Here is a 13,933-nt window from a genome sequence, read left to right as displayed (position 1 = left end):
TCTCGAGAATCACATCGAGCATCGTGATACTGCTCATTCAAGTCATACACATACTATCAAGAATACTGACAACGAAAAGACAGTTATACAAGAAAATCAACCACAAAATTCAACCTCAATTGCATCACTATTTGTTCAGCTGTTGCAAGTGATGATTGCAAATTCCATCAAAACTCAATATGGTGGACCTACTCAAACGTTCTCTTGATTCCAAGCCGTATACGAAGATGATTGACAATCTTAGAATATCGAATGGATACCAACCACCAAAGTTCCAACAATTTGATGCAAAAGGGCAACCTAAAACAACATGTTGCTCATTTCATCGAAAATGTGAAACTGCTGGTACGCGAGGAGATTTGTTGGTAAAACAGTTCGTTCAAACTCTTAAAGGAAACACCTTCGATTGGTACGTCGACCTGAAGTCTGAATCCATTGATAGTTGAGAGCAACTTGAGAGAGACTTTCTCAACCGCTTCTACAGCATCCAACGTATCTCATCATGATGGAGTTGACAAACACCAAACAGTGAAAGGGGGAGCTAGTCGTCGACTACATAAATCGATGGAGAGCACTAAGCCTTGATTGTAAAGACAAGCTCACATAACTGTCTCAAGTAGAGATGTGCACCCAAGATATGCATTGAGAACTCATAAATATCTTTATGAGAATAAAACCTTGCATGTTTGAAGATTTGGCAACTCGTGCCCATGATATGGAGCCGAGTATCACCAACAAAGGAGTAAAAGATTTCTTGGTTTAAAAAAAGAGGAGTGACAAAAATGAAATTGATGACACTAAAAAAATTACAAATGAGTCTATGGTTGTTCATGCAACTCTTTTGAAATATTTCTCTAAAAGAAAAGAAATAAACATTGAAGGAAAGCATGATGGCGAGGAAACACGATGCCCAACTCATAAGAAATACAAAAAAAAAGTTTATCAAATTTTCAATTCTAATGTTGCATACATGTTAGACCAACTGATAGAAAAGCAACTTATTCAATTATCATGATGCAAACGACCAGAACAAGCAGGAAAAGTATATGATCCTAAATACTATAAGTACTATCGGGTCGCTAGTCACCCTGTTGGAAAGGGTTTTATGTTGAAGGAGTTGATTATAAAGTTAGCTCGTGAAAAGAAGATCAAGCTAGATATTGATGAATTAGTTGAGACGAATCATGTTTGCGGTCGAGATGATTTCAAGTGTTCCACAATTAACACAACTTTATAATCAAATGAAAAACTTAATTCAATTCGGGACTTTCAAACCTATAATTGTCTAATACCAACAAAGGAACATGACGACAAACTCCCAAAACAAAGAAGAGCCTGTTGAAAATGACGATGAAGGATGAATAGTCGTGACTCGTCGAAAAGGAAGACAACCAAATTCTTTCAAAATGAGTTGTTAAAAGCATCTCCCATAAAAATAAGGAGAAACGAAACAAGAAGATGGGAAAGTCTAATTTTATCAAAGAAAAAAACGATGACTTCCTCCTACCTCGACGTCAATAACTTTAACATAATTTCTCTCAAGAAGTTTCCTTGATGATCATTCGACGGAAGTATTAGTAGTCACAGCATGTCATGCTGGCAGTATAACGAAAGTCAACAACAGTTATGCATCTTCTGAAGAAGTCGACAATTCAAATAAAATTAAGCAAATGACTTATGTCTTTAATCGTAGCAAATCTTCAACTACTCGATTTTCAGTCTTTCAAAGATTGAGTTTGGTCATGAAAGAAGAAGAAAACTAATGTCCAACGTCTACTTTCACTAGAACTTCAGCTTTCAAAAGGCTAAGTATCTCACATCGAAGAAAAATCAACCTTCAACATCCACTTTTGATCGTCTAAAGATGACAAATGATCAACATGAAAGAGAGATAAAAACTTTGAAAGCAAAACCATTTCATAAAGAAAAGAACGATGAGAAGATTCACAGTCGTGCCCCATCATGCATGAAGAGAAAGTTGTCTGTTGACATAAATACATAAGGTTTCTTGACGGTGAAGCCATGACTACAAATGAAGAAGGTGAACAATTTCTTGATAAAAATATGAGTTGTTAAACATGCAAAGCTCCTTATCGCGAGATCCTAAGCTGTATGATGCTTATAGTTCATAATAGCTTAAAAGGTGAATTGCAAAAATAAATACATGAACTCAGTTGAACTACGACTTGATCTCTATGTTATAAAAAGGATAGTTTATTTTAAGTTGAGTTGCACGAAAAAAAAAAGTATTATGTTTCGTCTATGATGTAATATATGTAGCCACCTAATTTTACCCTACACATTTTTATCATTTTCTTAAAAAAAAAAAAGAGAATTTTTTATAATAATATTTATTATTAAGAAACAAAAAGGAAAATCACTTTAATAATACCACATTTGACTTTTTTGTATTCATTTTTCTTCTTAAGAAAAAAAGAGAATTAATAAATTCTCCTTGACTCATTTTTAAAATAAATAAATAAATAAAATTTTCTTTTTAACTCATTTTAGGAAAAAATAAATTAATTTGTTTTAAGTAAATTCATTCATTTTAGGAAAAAGTAAATCATTTTTACTTTTACAAAATTCCATAATATTTCATTTATTTTACTTTAGGAAAAAATAAATCATTTTTACTTTTACAAAATTTCATAATATTTCATTTATTTCATTTTAGGAAAAAATAAATCAATGAAATAAATAAATCATTTTTATTTTTACAAAATTCCATAATATTTCATTTATTTCATTTTAGGAAAAAGTAAATAGTTTTTATTTTTACAAAATCCCATAATATTTCATTCTAGGGAAAACTAAAATTACTTTATTAATATAATATCAATTTTTGATTTTATTCTATTATTTTTTTCTAATTTGTGGTAACCTGGGTCTATAAAATTACTTTTTTTGGTCAAGTTTATATCAATTCTCTAACTATTCTAATTTGATAATTAGTTTATTTTTAAATTAAGGCCATACATTTGATAATCCTACCATTCTTATTGTTTTTTTAATTTTTCAAAAATATTTCTTGTCGTAAATAAATAGTCCACCATAACATACATTTTGCCTTCTTTTTACTCGTTGAATAGGAAATTTTTAGAGCAATCACAAATTAGTGCTCGAATTACCACATCATTTAGAAGTATAAACAATTGAATTTGGAACTAATTAAAAAAAATATTGACATGTGTTTTAAACTAAAATTGAAAACATAAATTGACGAATTGTGATAATGACACATATTTTCATCATAACCGTTAGATCAAGTTAATTATTTTGGTTCAATTAAATATTATTGGCTAAATTCAACTCTCTAACTCATGTAGCCTCTTGCAGTTTCAAATTAACAAAAATACAACATAACTTAATTCAACTCCACTCTACGAATTAAATTTCTTCGAAAATTATTGTTTTAATGCATTTGTAAAGCAGTTCATTGGTTAAGCAAAACAAATAATAGTTTTTTTCCGTGTGTTTAGTTAGTTTATTTCAGTTTATTTATATATATATATATATATATATATATATATATATATATATATATATATATATATATATATATATATATATATATATTATTATTATTATTATATAAAAGTGTCAAAATTTTAACTTTTTTTTATAAAAAAATTATTTTATTTAAAAAATTAAATTATTGTTACTCTGAACTCCATTTTGTTGAGTTCTCTAAAAAAAAGTGTAACCCAATTTCAATTTGTATTAAACAAAAATAATCAAGAGAACCACATGTTTCTTATTTTATTTTCATAAGTGCGTTAATGTTATCTAGTATTATTAAAATGGTTCTTCTTAATTTCCCAAAATTAAGATTAAATATTACAACAATTCTCTACTTAGTATTATTAATAAGAACAGTAATAATATTATATAAATATACAATTAAAACCTTATAATAATATATATATATATTCGAGGCAGGGATGGACACCGAGTGGGAATAGAACCCCCCAATTTGTAGTCTAATCCGGTATTCCCCACCACTGAGTCAAATGGGCATCTCTACTCCAATGCATTATACCATAGAAGTTCCTTTTGATTTATGGATCGTTCAAGGGACTTGAAGGAACAGAAATGAACGTCATATTTTTCACAGAGATAGCAAGTTGTTTGTTTTTCATGAGGGGGTTTAGTTTTTGGAGAGCCAAATAACATATTGTATGGCAGAAGTGGTGAGCAAGCAACATGTAAAGAATGTGAAGGCAATAGAGATGGCGACATGGTTACAGAAGCGTTGTAATGGCTTACAGAAGTTAGGCAGAGCTGTGTGTTGAATGCCAGTACGATTCAGATTTGAGATCCCAGCTGCAGCTGATCCAGCACTCATCAATGCATATGCCAAGGCCTGCAACCAACACAACCGAAATTTGAAATAACATGCTCTCCTTGACTAATTTCACAGGTCACAACACATCTATCTAATCCTACAATGTTTAAATACTAATTGATCTAATAGAAGATAGAAAATATTACGCCAAATTCATGGCTCAGCACAAGAAGTACGTCTCTAAGTTGAGAGCCCTACCATTAACAAAAATTTATTTCATTAAGATTTCAAAAGCTTTATATTAGCTATTACAACTCTAAAGCTATGAAGCACAAACATGAATACGGATAACAATATATCAACTTCTAAACAACTATCATGACTTTAAAAAGGAGAGTTTGAAGCTATGAGTGGAGCAGAAAAAATCTAGGGAGTTGTGAAAATTAAGAAATTGTTCCGTCGTAGGGCCGCACAAATATACAGGTTAATAAGACATAAAAGTGATCTTTATTAGTCATGGACAAGCGAACTCCTCTAGCCCAATATTTTCAAAGTGACAATTTATAGCCTAGCAAGAAAATATAATAAATAACTAATGAGCAATACTTAGTGCTGGAATCCTCATCAATTGCAAAAAGAAAAAGACTATTGAAAACAATAGAAAAGAAAAGTTTATCAAGTAGTAGTTGGCACACTTGGGTGAGCTACAAATACAGTCGAATATGCACCTCATCATTTTCAATAACTATTTATCTAAAATAACAAGTAAACAACTATCAACTCAAACGTATTAATTATCTAAAGTTCTCTCACTGTTAATTAACCGGAAAGATGGCTAGTACTTAAAATTGGTGGGAACTATAGAACTTGATTAAGCTGATGTGTGCAGTATAAATTGAGAAGAAAGTGGAAGTTAGAATACAGAACTTATATTGATACAATATTAACTTACCACTAAATTCAAAAGCTTAGGCATATGAGTTAAGGTATTAATCCTATTGATACTTCAACCAACATCTATCCTTAAATTAAATAAATTAATTAAAAAAACAGGGCAAAAAAAAACAAAATATTTCTCCCTGAAATTCTTTTAGTCGACATGCTACCATTTCCATGAGCTAGTGAACAGAATAATTACCAGATCAACAGCGAAAATGAGCCAGGCTTGACTTCTGGAGCTAAGCACTGGGGACCTCCTAGCGAGCATAGAAACAGTGACAAGCAGCTGCAGCAAAGAGTAGGCAGCGACAGCCCCTGAAACTCCAACAAGGTACCTACACTCATCATAAACTCACGGGGAATCAACTACTTTCATTTTCAACTCGTTGAAAAACACCCCCAGAATCCCAACGCGCAAGTTCATTTTAATAATAATGAACTACAAACAAATGGAACAAACTCTTTTATTCTTATTATTACCCTTTAATAATTTTTCTTTTATAAAAAGAACCCATTACGGTGACCGTGGCGCGATTGGATGCACTAAGAATAATAAAGAAAGACAAACCCATTAAGCAATAGTCAGTTAGTTGGTCAAACTTTTGTATGGAGGGTCACAACAGACCCAGAAGAAGACAAACGTGAAATGGGGAATATTTTGGGGAAAGCAGGAATCGGGTGGTTTCACGGGTTCATTTCAGACCAAGCCATGAAACGTGGATGAAGAGGGTTTTTCAGATTCCATTGTTCATATTCGAAGGAGCGCAGATTTGTCAACATTCCAACGGAAGAAAAGCGACTAAATCAACTGTAAGCTAGAAAGTGCATTTTTCTAAAGCAGGCTAACGAGTGATGGTTTTTCTTTGAAAAAAAACAATCGGAAACAATCAGGACTAAATAATACTCTGTTTGGGGGCCAAGAGAGCAAGTTAAGAAATGAAAAAACATAGCAATAAGATGTTTCCTCCTTAAGCCGACAGAAAACACGAGCCTCATCATTTCGTCTTCCAATTCTGCCTATTGGGATCCGTTGTGATTTCCAAAAGGTATTTCAAAGTTGAAGAAGAAGAGAACGAACAAGAAATTAAAAGTTTAACGGTGATTATAGTTACAGGGGAGCACCATTCCTCCAAAGACCATACCCATTGAACTAATGGATCTCACAGCTCCTCCCCTGAACTGTTTTTCTTTTTACAAGACAACCACTGACTCAGTCACCAAAACATCCAGGGCTTAAACTAGAAACACTACAAACGGTAACTTACTCGAATGCGTCTGAGAACGACCACTTCGATTGAACGGGAAATTCAAATCCGTAAATGGTAACAGTGGTAGAATCCTTGGCGGTAACCATCAACGCCACTGTCGTCGTGGACGTGGCAATGCAAACCAGCCTCAGTGCGAACTGACACAAATCGGCTCTCAGGCGGTCGAAGCTTCGGTCCGGTGGTTCCATCGGTCTACTGATCCTGCCGCTCTCGGACGAGATAGCCGCCACCTTAGTCGTCTCTGGTAGCTGCACTTCTGCCTCTGGCGCCGGCGGCATTTTTCGTTCACCAGTCATTCAGAAAATTTCAGGCGTATCTTTCCGGTGAGATTCTTTCTGAGTCTCTGAGTGCGTGAGGGAGAGAGGATTATGTCTTAGTTAACGACCAGCGTGAGGGACTGAGTGTTTTCGCGGAGAAAGTTTATAAATAGGCATTAAAAATAAATAAGTAAGTGTAGTCGGTCGGCCAACGTTTCTCATCGGTTTTGGGTGAAGTAGAGCGCAGGCGGTCGGTTTGAAAAAGAAAGAAGAATACAGAGAAATATTATGAAATAAACAAATAATTCAACTGAGAAGCAAGAAAAGAGTAAAGACCGATTGCAAAAAGGTTTTTCTTGGAACAGATGGTCAATTTTGAGAGTCTAAATGAGCTTACCTTTTGAAAACTCAAGTCTTTTAGCAATATGCTTACATCGTTCTTAAGAAAACTCAAGTCTTTTAGCAATATGCTTACATCGTTTTCAAGTAAATTTACTAAAATGATAATAAACAACCGACTCAATACTCTCTCTACTCGATTCCTCTATCTTCTCTATTTGAGCACTTGATTCTCTCTACTTCACTATAACACTTTTTGATCTTCTTCTCCTTCATCTATTTCTTTCTGCAATTCCTTTTTATATATTTAGAAATCATGTTTCCTTGAATACTCCAATATTTCTATGATCTCCAATACTCCAATACTCCAATATTTCTATCATCTCAAACTTGTCACTTGACAATTGATAATTTGATTCTTGAATGAGTTACACATAAATAATAGTATACATCCAAGTAATTTTCTTTATAATATTATAAGTATTTTCTCAAATAAATTTGCTCATGTAACAATGTTGAGTTGTAGCATGCATTAATAATTTATAATAACTCAAAGTTACCCCACATGCTTGAAATGAGTTATTTCAACCTATTGTAAAAGTTCAGCAAGAGGAGAGTTCAAAGGGTGGGAAGTGGAAATATACTTATATACCTGGTTCTCATATTTGTTTGGTTTTCAAGGGAACAAAAAATGTTCTAGCATCATGTTCATGTCCTTCTGTCTCATTTTGAGTAAGAATCAGGAAAAACAATCAAAAGATCAAGATGGACGGTGAAGTGTGAACATTGCACACAGTTATAGGAGTCCATAACATCACGTCAAATCAATGTGTAAGCTCTCAAATTTCAAGGAATTTCTTGCCACAGAGGAGGAGCTTAGACTCCAAACATCAAATCCATGACCTTAGATACTAATGATTTCGATGGTGAAGCTATGGCACCTCCTGAGTGCCGTGCACTAGTGTAACCATTTTGAAGATTGTAGGGACGCATGGGTCCTCTCGTTGCAAGGAGTTCTGAGGTTCGAGATGATACCGGTGGGATAACCATGAATCCTGGATTGTTTAATCTTTCTTCTAGTGCTTGCCGATGCATTGGGTCCACTGGTTTCACACCAACAATTAGCACCCCATTAATTTGAATACCATTTTTATTGAGAGCCTTTTGAGCATCAGATCGGTTCTGCACCAGAAACAAAATTAAACATGTTCATAACGTAAATAGTATTTCTAAGAGGTTGAAATATAGCGTCTTCCTGCTCATAAACGAATATTATATGAGTTACATATACCCAACGTAATATGTATCTTTCGACTGGTCAAAGTGTCAAGTCTTGACTTGATTATGAAGCATTAATTTGATTGATGAGGTTAATATTCAAACAAAACATGCAATAGGTATCAATTAAACCCTAACCAAACGGTAGATGTTTGTATCACCACCCCCATATCGTTGAACTAAAAACAACAATGACGAACTTCAAACCTAATGCCTTTCCTAGCATCCATGAATACATGTTGTGCTGTTATTTTCACAATAATTGATACATAATTAACAAGATTTCAAAATTTAACAACTAGCAACAAAGCCATTCCGATTTACAATAACAGATTGACTGGAAGAATCTAAAACAAAAAGAACATAAAACCAAGAAAACCAGTCAAATAAAGCTAGGAAACAGAGATGCATTGGTACCTGATAAAGAATGTGCATCCAATTAGCGTCTCTTGGACCAGGAAGGTGTTTTAAGATCTCACCGCATTTTTCAAACTCCCTCAAAACTAGATTTGTATCAGCAGGGGAAAATCTGAAGAAAGAGAACAACAAATAATATAATTAATAAATAATATAATTAATAAATAACATTTGGAATCAGTAACAGAATCGCTTCTTATCAAATACTCAACACTAACAATTTAAATTGCTTCTATCAAAACCAACCTCACTTTAGAACTCAAGGGCACCGTTGTTAATCTATAGAATAAATCTTGTTCAAGTAATCCCGTATCAAAACTAATATAAATGCAGCCTGCAATAAATTACCACAGCATTGCCACTGAGGTAAACCTAAGCAGCTAGGGTACTTCCTTCCATGTCAAACAAATGACGCATGCTCATTCATTTCGACAAGAAGGAAAGCAAGCTATAAGAACAGGCTTAAAACGCTTCCAAATTGAAGATGTTTAATATCAAATTGATTTTGAAGCAACATTCAATATGCGAGCATGTTTTTGCGTGCAGGAATGAAATGTGGGTGCATGTAAGAGAAAGATTCATCTGAGAGAAATGACAAGGCAAGGCTGCATAAACCATATCATACATACGAAAACCACTTTGATCGTCCACAACGTGATTAGGGAACTTTAAGATGACTCAAAAGAAAATTGGTTAGCTGTTTAATATGTAGATTAAAAAAATGTAATCAATAAGGCAAAACTCAAAGATGGTAAATGAATCATTCAAATTCAAAGATAAAAACCACAGCTAACGATGATGTGAGAAGGAAGAAAGGAAATAAAGAACTCACCCATAGACAGTAACCCATTCCTCTTCATTGAGTTTTGCTAAAGGCAAGCAATTCCTTTGCACCTCCGGTCTGGCAACTTCCCTCGGGGTTGGAAGTGTGATTAATGCACCAGGTTGAATAACACCTTCGACTGGTGAACTTTTTCCCTTATCTTCTTGCTCGCTCCCACCACCTTTCGATGTTGACCACCAACTAAAGCCAGCCGATCCCTGACGGCTTTGTTGTCCACTGATTGGTGTATAAGAAGTGCTGGCATTTGACTTGTTTTTTGTCGGCGAAGAGAAGTCATGCCTTCGGATAGGGGTCCTGGGGTCTGATTTAGTTTCTGGGGAAACAGGATAATCAGGAATCCCAGACTCGGGAGAAAAATCTGAAACCGAGCGGTCTTCCAAAGTGAAAACTGGAGGAGGAGGAAGATCTGAGTTTCCAAAATTCTCCCGCCATAAAGCAGAAACAGCAGCTGCCTGGCCTGGAGTTGAAAATTTTCCTTTCCGCGTCGTAACAGGAGATGCTAAATCTTGGTAGAACAATGACCGGCTCCCAGAATTGGGAGTTCTATGCACAGTGGTATTCATGATTTCAAAGAAAGATATATCTCAACTGCATAGGAACATAAAATGAAATTTCCCTTCGACAAAACAAATTTGAAAAAACGAACGTTTAAGTTCTAATAATTAAACCGCCAAACAGTCTGTGTGAGCTCGATTAAAGAACTAACAGATGCAGGGGGGGTTGGGAGAATCAAGGTTCCAGAACAAACCCAATAAATACGAATTCTGAGGAAGCAATCTAGAACTTTATAATAAATCAAGAAACAATAGATCAGCTAAAACACTATATAGTTCAACTGGGTCGAAAAGTCCATAGCCGCTGGGAAATATTAATTCAATTGTTCAAATAACACAAAAGTGGAGTTCAAGTATACGAAATGCAGAAAACTTGGAAAAGGCAATGAGAAAATGGAGGAGAGATTAGGAGAATCACCTTGAGAAAATGGTCGAACTCTGCTTCGAACTGATCGATTGGATTAGAGAATTAGAGAGGCGAGGAGACTTGGGAATTTGATTTTTCCCTCTCCAAAGTATTTTGGAACAGAGACGCCCAAAGTGGACGACAAAAGACCTAAAAAGGTTTAGAAGGTTGAAAATTGAAAGTTTGAAACCCTAAACCCCAACTCCCTCCGGTGGGGAATACGGTTTGACAGCGTGATTCGTGATATTATTTGAACCCCACACTCGAAATTAAATTGCTTTAATTTCAATATTCATATTTTAAGTTTTTTTTTTTTGGTGACAACAACGAAATTTTTGATAAAATGGAAATTGAGTTCATAACCTAACGTTTCAAAATTTGCAGAAATAACTAATTAACAAATATTACCATACCATTGTTATCTTATTGTCATCTTATTTCCTTGTTATCCCTTTGTTAATGATACATATTTATCGTTTATTGATATTTAATTTAATTGATTGTTATTTAATTGTAAATGATAAAATCGATATCTAATGACTTTATATTTTTTCTCTGTCAATTATTATCAACCATTTTTGTAATATATGTAACATTGTTGATAATCTCATTGTCACTCTAGAAATGGTCATAGAAAGTTTAACCATAAAATAAAATACTGACATATAATTTGATTATTATATTCCGGTTGTCATATGATTATCCTTTTTTTTTTTTCAATTTTAGTTAACATTTTGAGATAATCATTTGATTACATTTTGATTGTCATCTTCTACCATGGGTGTTAAAAAATAGTTCAAAATCAAACATATAGATAAACTGAACCGCAACCAAATCAAAATCGAACCAAAAATTGAATGCATGTGGTTCAATTCAATTTGTGTGTAAATATAAACTGGTTCTAAAACCGAACTAAACCACTTTTTTTTAATATATATATATACATATATAATTAATTAATTAAATATACAAGTATAACTTACTTAGGGTAGATGGTATTGGAAGTGGAACTCGAATGACACTCATATACTCAAACGACATAGGGAGACGAATACGACACCCGGCCCTTCGACACGTACACCGTTATTTTCATTCTAAAATTTGAAAAATCATGTTTCTAATTCTTATATTAGTTTAAAATCGTGGAAAAAACTGAAAGCATAAAAAATCTTTTGTGCAATTAGATCCAAATTAAAATTTTAAAAACAGTAGATTTTATAAAATATTTACAACATATAGCAAATCATATCGATGTTATAGTGATAGAATACAAAATTTTAATTTATTTTGCTATTTTTAAAATTGTCCCAAAATTTAATCCCAACTTAAAATCTATTTCATTCGAATGAATTTTGTATCTTTAATTCCTATATTTTCAAATATTCAATAACTTGAATATATATTAACTATAGTCTTTCACAGTTAATTCGATTTTATCAAAATTACATGGTATCGAAATAAGTTTTTTAAAAATAAAAATTAACCAACTATTTAAACTCTATAGAACAGAACAACTAAAAATAAAATTAATTAATTAAAAAAAATTGAAATTTAGTGTCTAATGCTACTTTATGGTTGTTTCTTCATTTACATATTTTGTAGTGTTCTCACTACAAATTTTGAAAACATATTGGTGCATGTAGTCTACATATATATGTTACCCAACGAGACAATTAAATTAATTAATCAACTGAGAATTATTCATTACAACTTACATAAAGTAGTGATGATATACCAAATGCAATTAAAAAAATCAAAAACATTCGTTACATTTACATACCACTTGAGATGTAATTAAATTAGAAGTTAAAAAGCTTCAAAATGGAGCTGAAAGGGGTTCCTTGAGCAACTCCAGCACTTTATTTGGGGATTGATCAGTAGAAACGTAAGAGCACTGACATCTTTTTCTTTCTTCCTCAAATTCTCTCAATGATCCTCCTCCTCCTCCTCCTCCTCCTCCTCCTCTTCTTTCAAACATACACTTCATCGGTCTCAACCTTTCTACCATCTAACCTCTCAATAACACACAAAATTAATTATACACATTCAAATTAAACGATTACTATATTTCTATTAACATTGTATGTATCCATATATCTTTATCTTCTAAGAAAATCATATCTAAAAACGTAAAACCACATATATATGACTAATGCTCTCCAACATTACAAAAATAATTTCAACATTTCCAAACCCTACGTACCATAAATAAGAAAACAATAATATTTCAATTAGATTAGATATATCGTTGGTAAGAGAAACACATACATCAATCAATACAAGAGTAGCTTCACTGTGCTCCAGTTTCTGAACAACATCAGCAGCCACTTCCTGAAAAAACCAAAACCCAAAAAAGAAAAAAGAAAAAAAATATTAAAATAAGCTAGGACAAATAAGGGTTTGGGTTCGTTTTGTTATTGTAATGGGTTGATGACTGACCCTAGCCTTGTGGAGTTGGCCTTGGTTCAAGGTTTTGGGCTCCAATTCAATGGAGCAACAGACATTAGGCTTAGCCATAATTATAAGCCAAAGATGAAAAGCTAGAAACTTTGCAGCAGCAGCAGCAACAGCAGCAGCCCATTAATATTTGCTACTGCACAAACCTAAGGCTTTGCTTTACAGCAATATAATATTTTGATTCAGTGGCTAACCAAATTTATACCCAACACTTTCAATCCTTTTTGGCAAAGTTCACGGGCTCTTTTGACTTAATTAAACTCACCTTCAAAACTTTGAGGCTCTTAACAAAAGTAACCTCGATATGTTATTATTGTCCTCTTTCAGTCCTTTCTCGTGGGAGATGCACAAATTTTCAACCAATATAATGCTTTGAATCATTATATTGGTCACACATTTCCTCAACTATTGATCTCTCTTCAGGCTCAAGTTTAGTTACATAAATTTACTCCACAACTGAAAAGTAGGGTAAATGTTACTCTTCATCAAAAAATTGTTTAAATATTATTATTCTATTCAAAAATAGATTCGTACCTTGCTTAGAAAGTTAAGTGAAAGCTCCCCCAAAATATACTCATACTTAAGTTGTTGGTTTAGAACGAACCCGGGGTACCCAAGTTTATAGAGGGTGAGAAGATAGGGAGATACATAAATGTGCTCTTGTCAATATCTTCACACATGCGCGCCGAGGTAACGTGTGGTCATGTGGTAGAATAAAATAATGATACACTTATCATTTTGCTAAAATAAATCTTGACTGTTGCCATTTTTTACAAACAATTTTGGACTGTTGAACTGTTTCTCATAATTAATTTTGGATTGTTGAAACGTTTCACTTGACATGTTAATATATACCAACTTTACATTCCCTTCATTATATATATAC

General features: G+C 33.2%; 3 protein-coding genes across 3 annotated transcripts; all 3 read right to left on the bottom strand.

Annotated features, from left to right (window-relative positions):
- Positions 1-3,793: 3,793 nt before the first annotated feature.
- LOC101203562 (CASP-like protein 3A1) lies at positions 3,794-7,571 on the bottom strand. Its single transcript, XM_011661384.2, has 3 exons — positions 6,493-7,571; positions 5,427-5,562; positions 3,794-4,366 (listed from the first exon to the last, which is right to left on the bottom strand). Exons 1-3 carry the CDS (start codon positions 6,789-6,791, stop codon positions 4,151-4,153), a joined length of 651 nt encoding a protein of 216 aa, XP_011659686.1. The 5' UTR covers positions 6,792-7,571; the 3' UTR covers positions 3,794-4,150.
- Positions 7,572-7,722: 151 nt separating this feature from the next.
- LOC101212387 (nuclear pore complex protein NUP35) lies at positions 7,723-10,850 on the bottom strand. Its single transcript, XM_004141608.3, has 4 exons — positions 10,603-10,850; positions 9,619-10,218; positions 8,787-8,898; positions 7,723-8,273 (listed from the first exon to the last, which is right to left on the bottom strand). Exons 2-4 carry the CDS (start codon positions 10,191-10,193, stop codon positions 7,968-7,970), a joined length of 993 nt encoding a protein of 330 aa, XP_004141656.1. The 5' UTR covers positions 10,194-10,218; positions 10,603-10,850; the 3' UTR covers positions 7,723-7,967.
- A 1,393-nt stretch (positions 10,851-12,243) lies between these two features.
- LOC105436221 lies at positions 12,244-13,205 on the bottom strand. The gene is made up of 3 exons (XM_011661383.2): positions 13,030-13,205; positions 12,859-12,921; positions 12,244-12,598 (listed from the first exon to the last, which is right to left on the bottom strand). The coding sequence occupies exons 1-3, from the start codon at positions 13,105-13,107 to the stop codon at positions 12,407-12,409; spliced, it is 333 nt and encodes a 110-aa protein (XP_011659685.2). The 5' UTR covers positions 13,108-13,205; the 3' UTR covers positions 12,244-12,406.
- Between the last annotated feature and the right edge of the window lie 728 nt (positions 13,206-13,933).

The sequence above is a fragment of the Cucumis sativus genome, chromosome 7 (assembly GCF_000004075.3).
Source record: "Cucumis sativus cultivar 9930 chromosome 7, Cucumber_9930_V3, whole genome shotgun sequence".
Lineage (NCBI taxonomy): Eukaryota > Viridiplantae > Streptophyta > Magnoliopsida > Cucurbitales > Cucurbitaceae > Cucumis > Cucumis sativus.
This window is presented reverse-complemented; position numbering and strand designations above follow the sequence as displayed.

What these genes read in the sequence shown, in the direction of transcription:
- LOC101212387 (XM_004141608.3), bottom strand. Translation starts at nt 10,193, where the DNA reads ATGAATACCACTGTGCATAGAACTCCCAATTCTGGGAGCCGGTCATTG. An exon ending in GAATGGGTTACTGTCTATGG is followed by an intron (nt 8,899 to 9,618) that starts GTGAGTTCTTTA and finishes CTCTTTCTTCAG; the next exon opens with ATTTTCCCCTGCTGATACAA. An exon ending in GGATGCACATTCTTTATCAG is followed by an intron (nt 8,274 to 8,786) that starts GTACCAATGCAT and finishes TTTCTGGTGCAG; the next exon opens with AACCGATCTGATGCTCAAAA.
- LOC101203562 (XM_011661384.2), bottom strand. Translation starts at nt 6,791, where the DNA reads ATGACTGGTGAACGAAAAATGCCGCCGGCGCCAGAGGCAGAAGTGCAG. An exon ending in TCGTTCTCAGACGCATTCGA is followed by an intron (nt 5,563 to 6,492) that starts GTAAGTTACCGT and finishes TGATGAGTGTAG; the next exon opens with GTACCTTGTTGGAGTTTCAG. An exon ending in TCATTTTCGCTGTTGATCTG is followed by an intron (nt 4,367 to 5,426) that starts GTAATTATTCTG and finishes TGTTGGTTGCAG; the next exon opens with GCCTTGGCATATGCATTGAT.
- LOC105436221 (XM_011661383.2), bottom strand. Translation starts at nt 13,107, where the DNA reads ATGGCTAAGCCTAATGTCTGTTGCTCCATTGAATTGGAGCCCAAAACC. An exon ending in GCCAACTCCACAAGGCTAGG is followed by an intron (nt 12,922 to 13,029) that starts GTCAGTCATCAA and finishes TGGTTTTTTCAG; the next exon opens with GAAGTGGCTGCTGATGTTGT. An exon ending in CTACTCTTGTATTGATTGAT is followed by an intron (nt 12,599 to 12,858) that starts GTATGTGTTTCT and finishes TTGAGAGGTTAG; the next exon opens with ATGGTAGAAAGGTTGAGACC.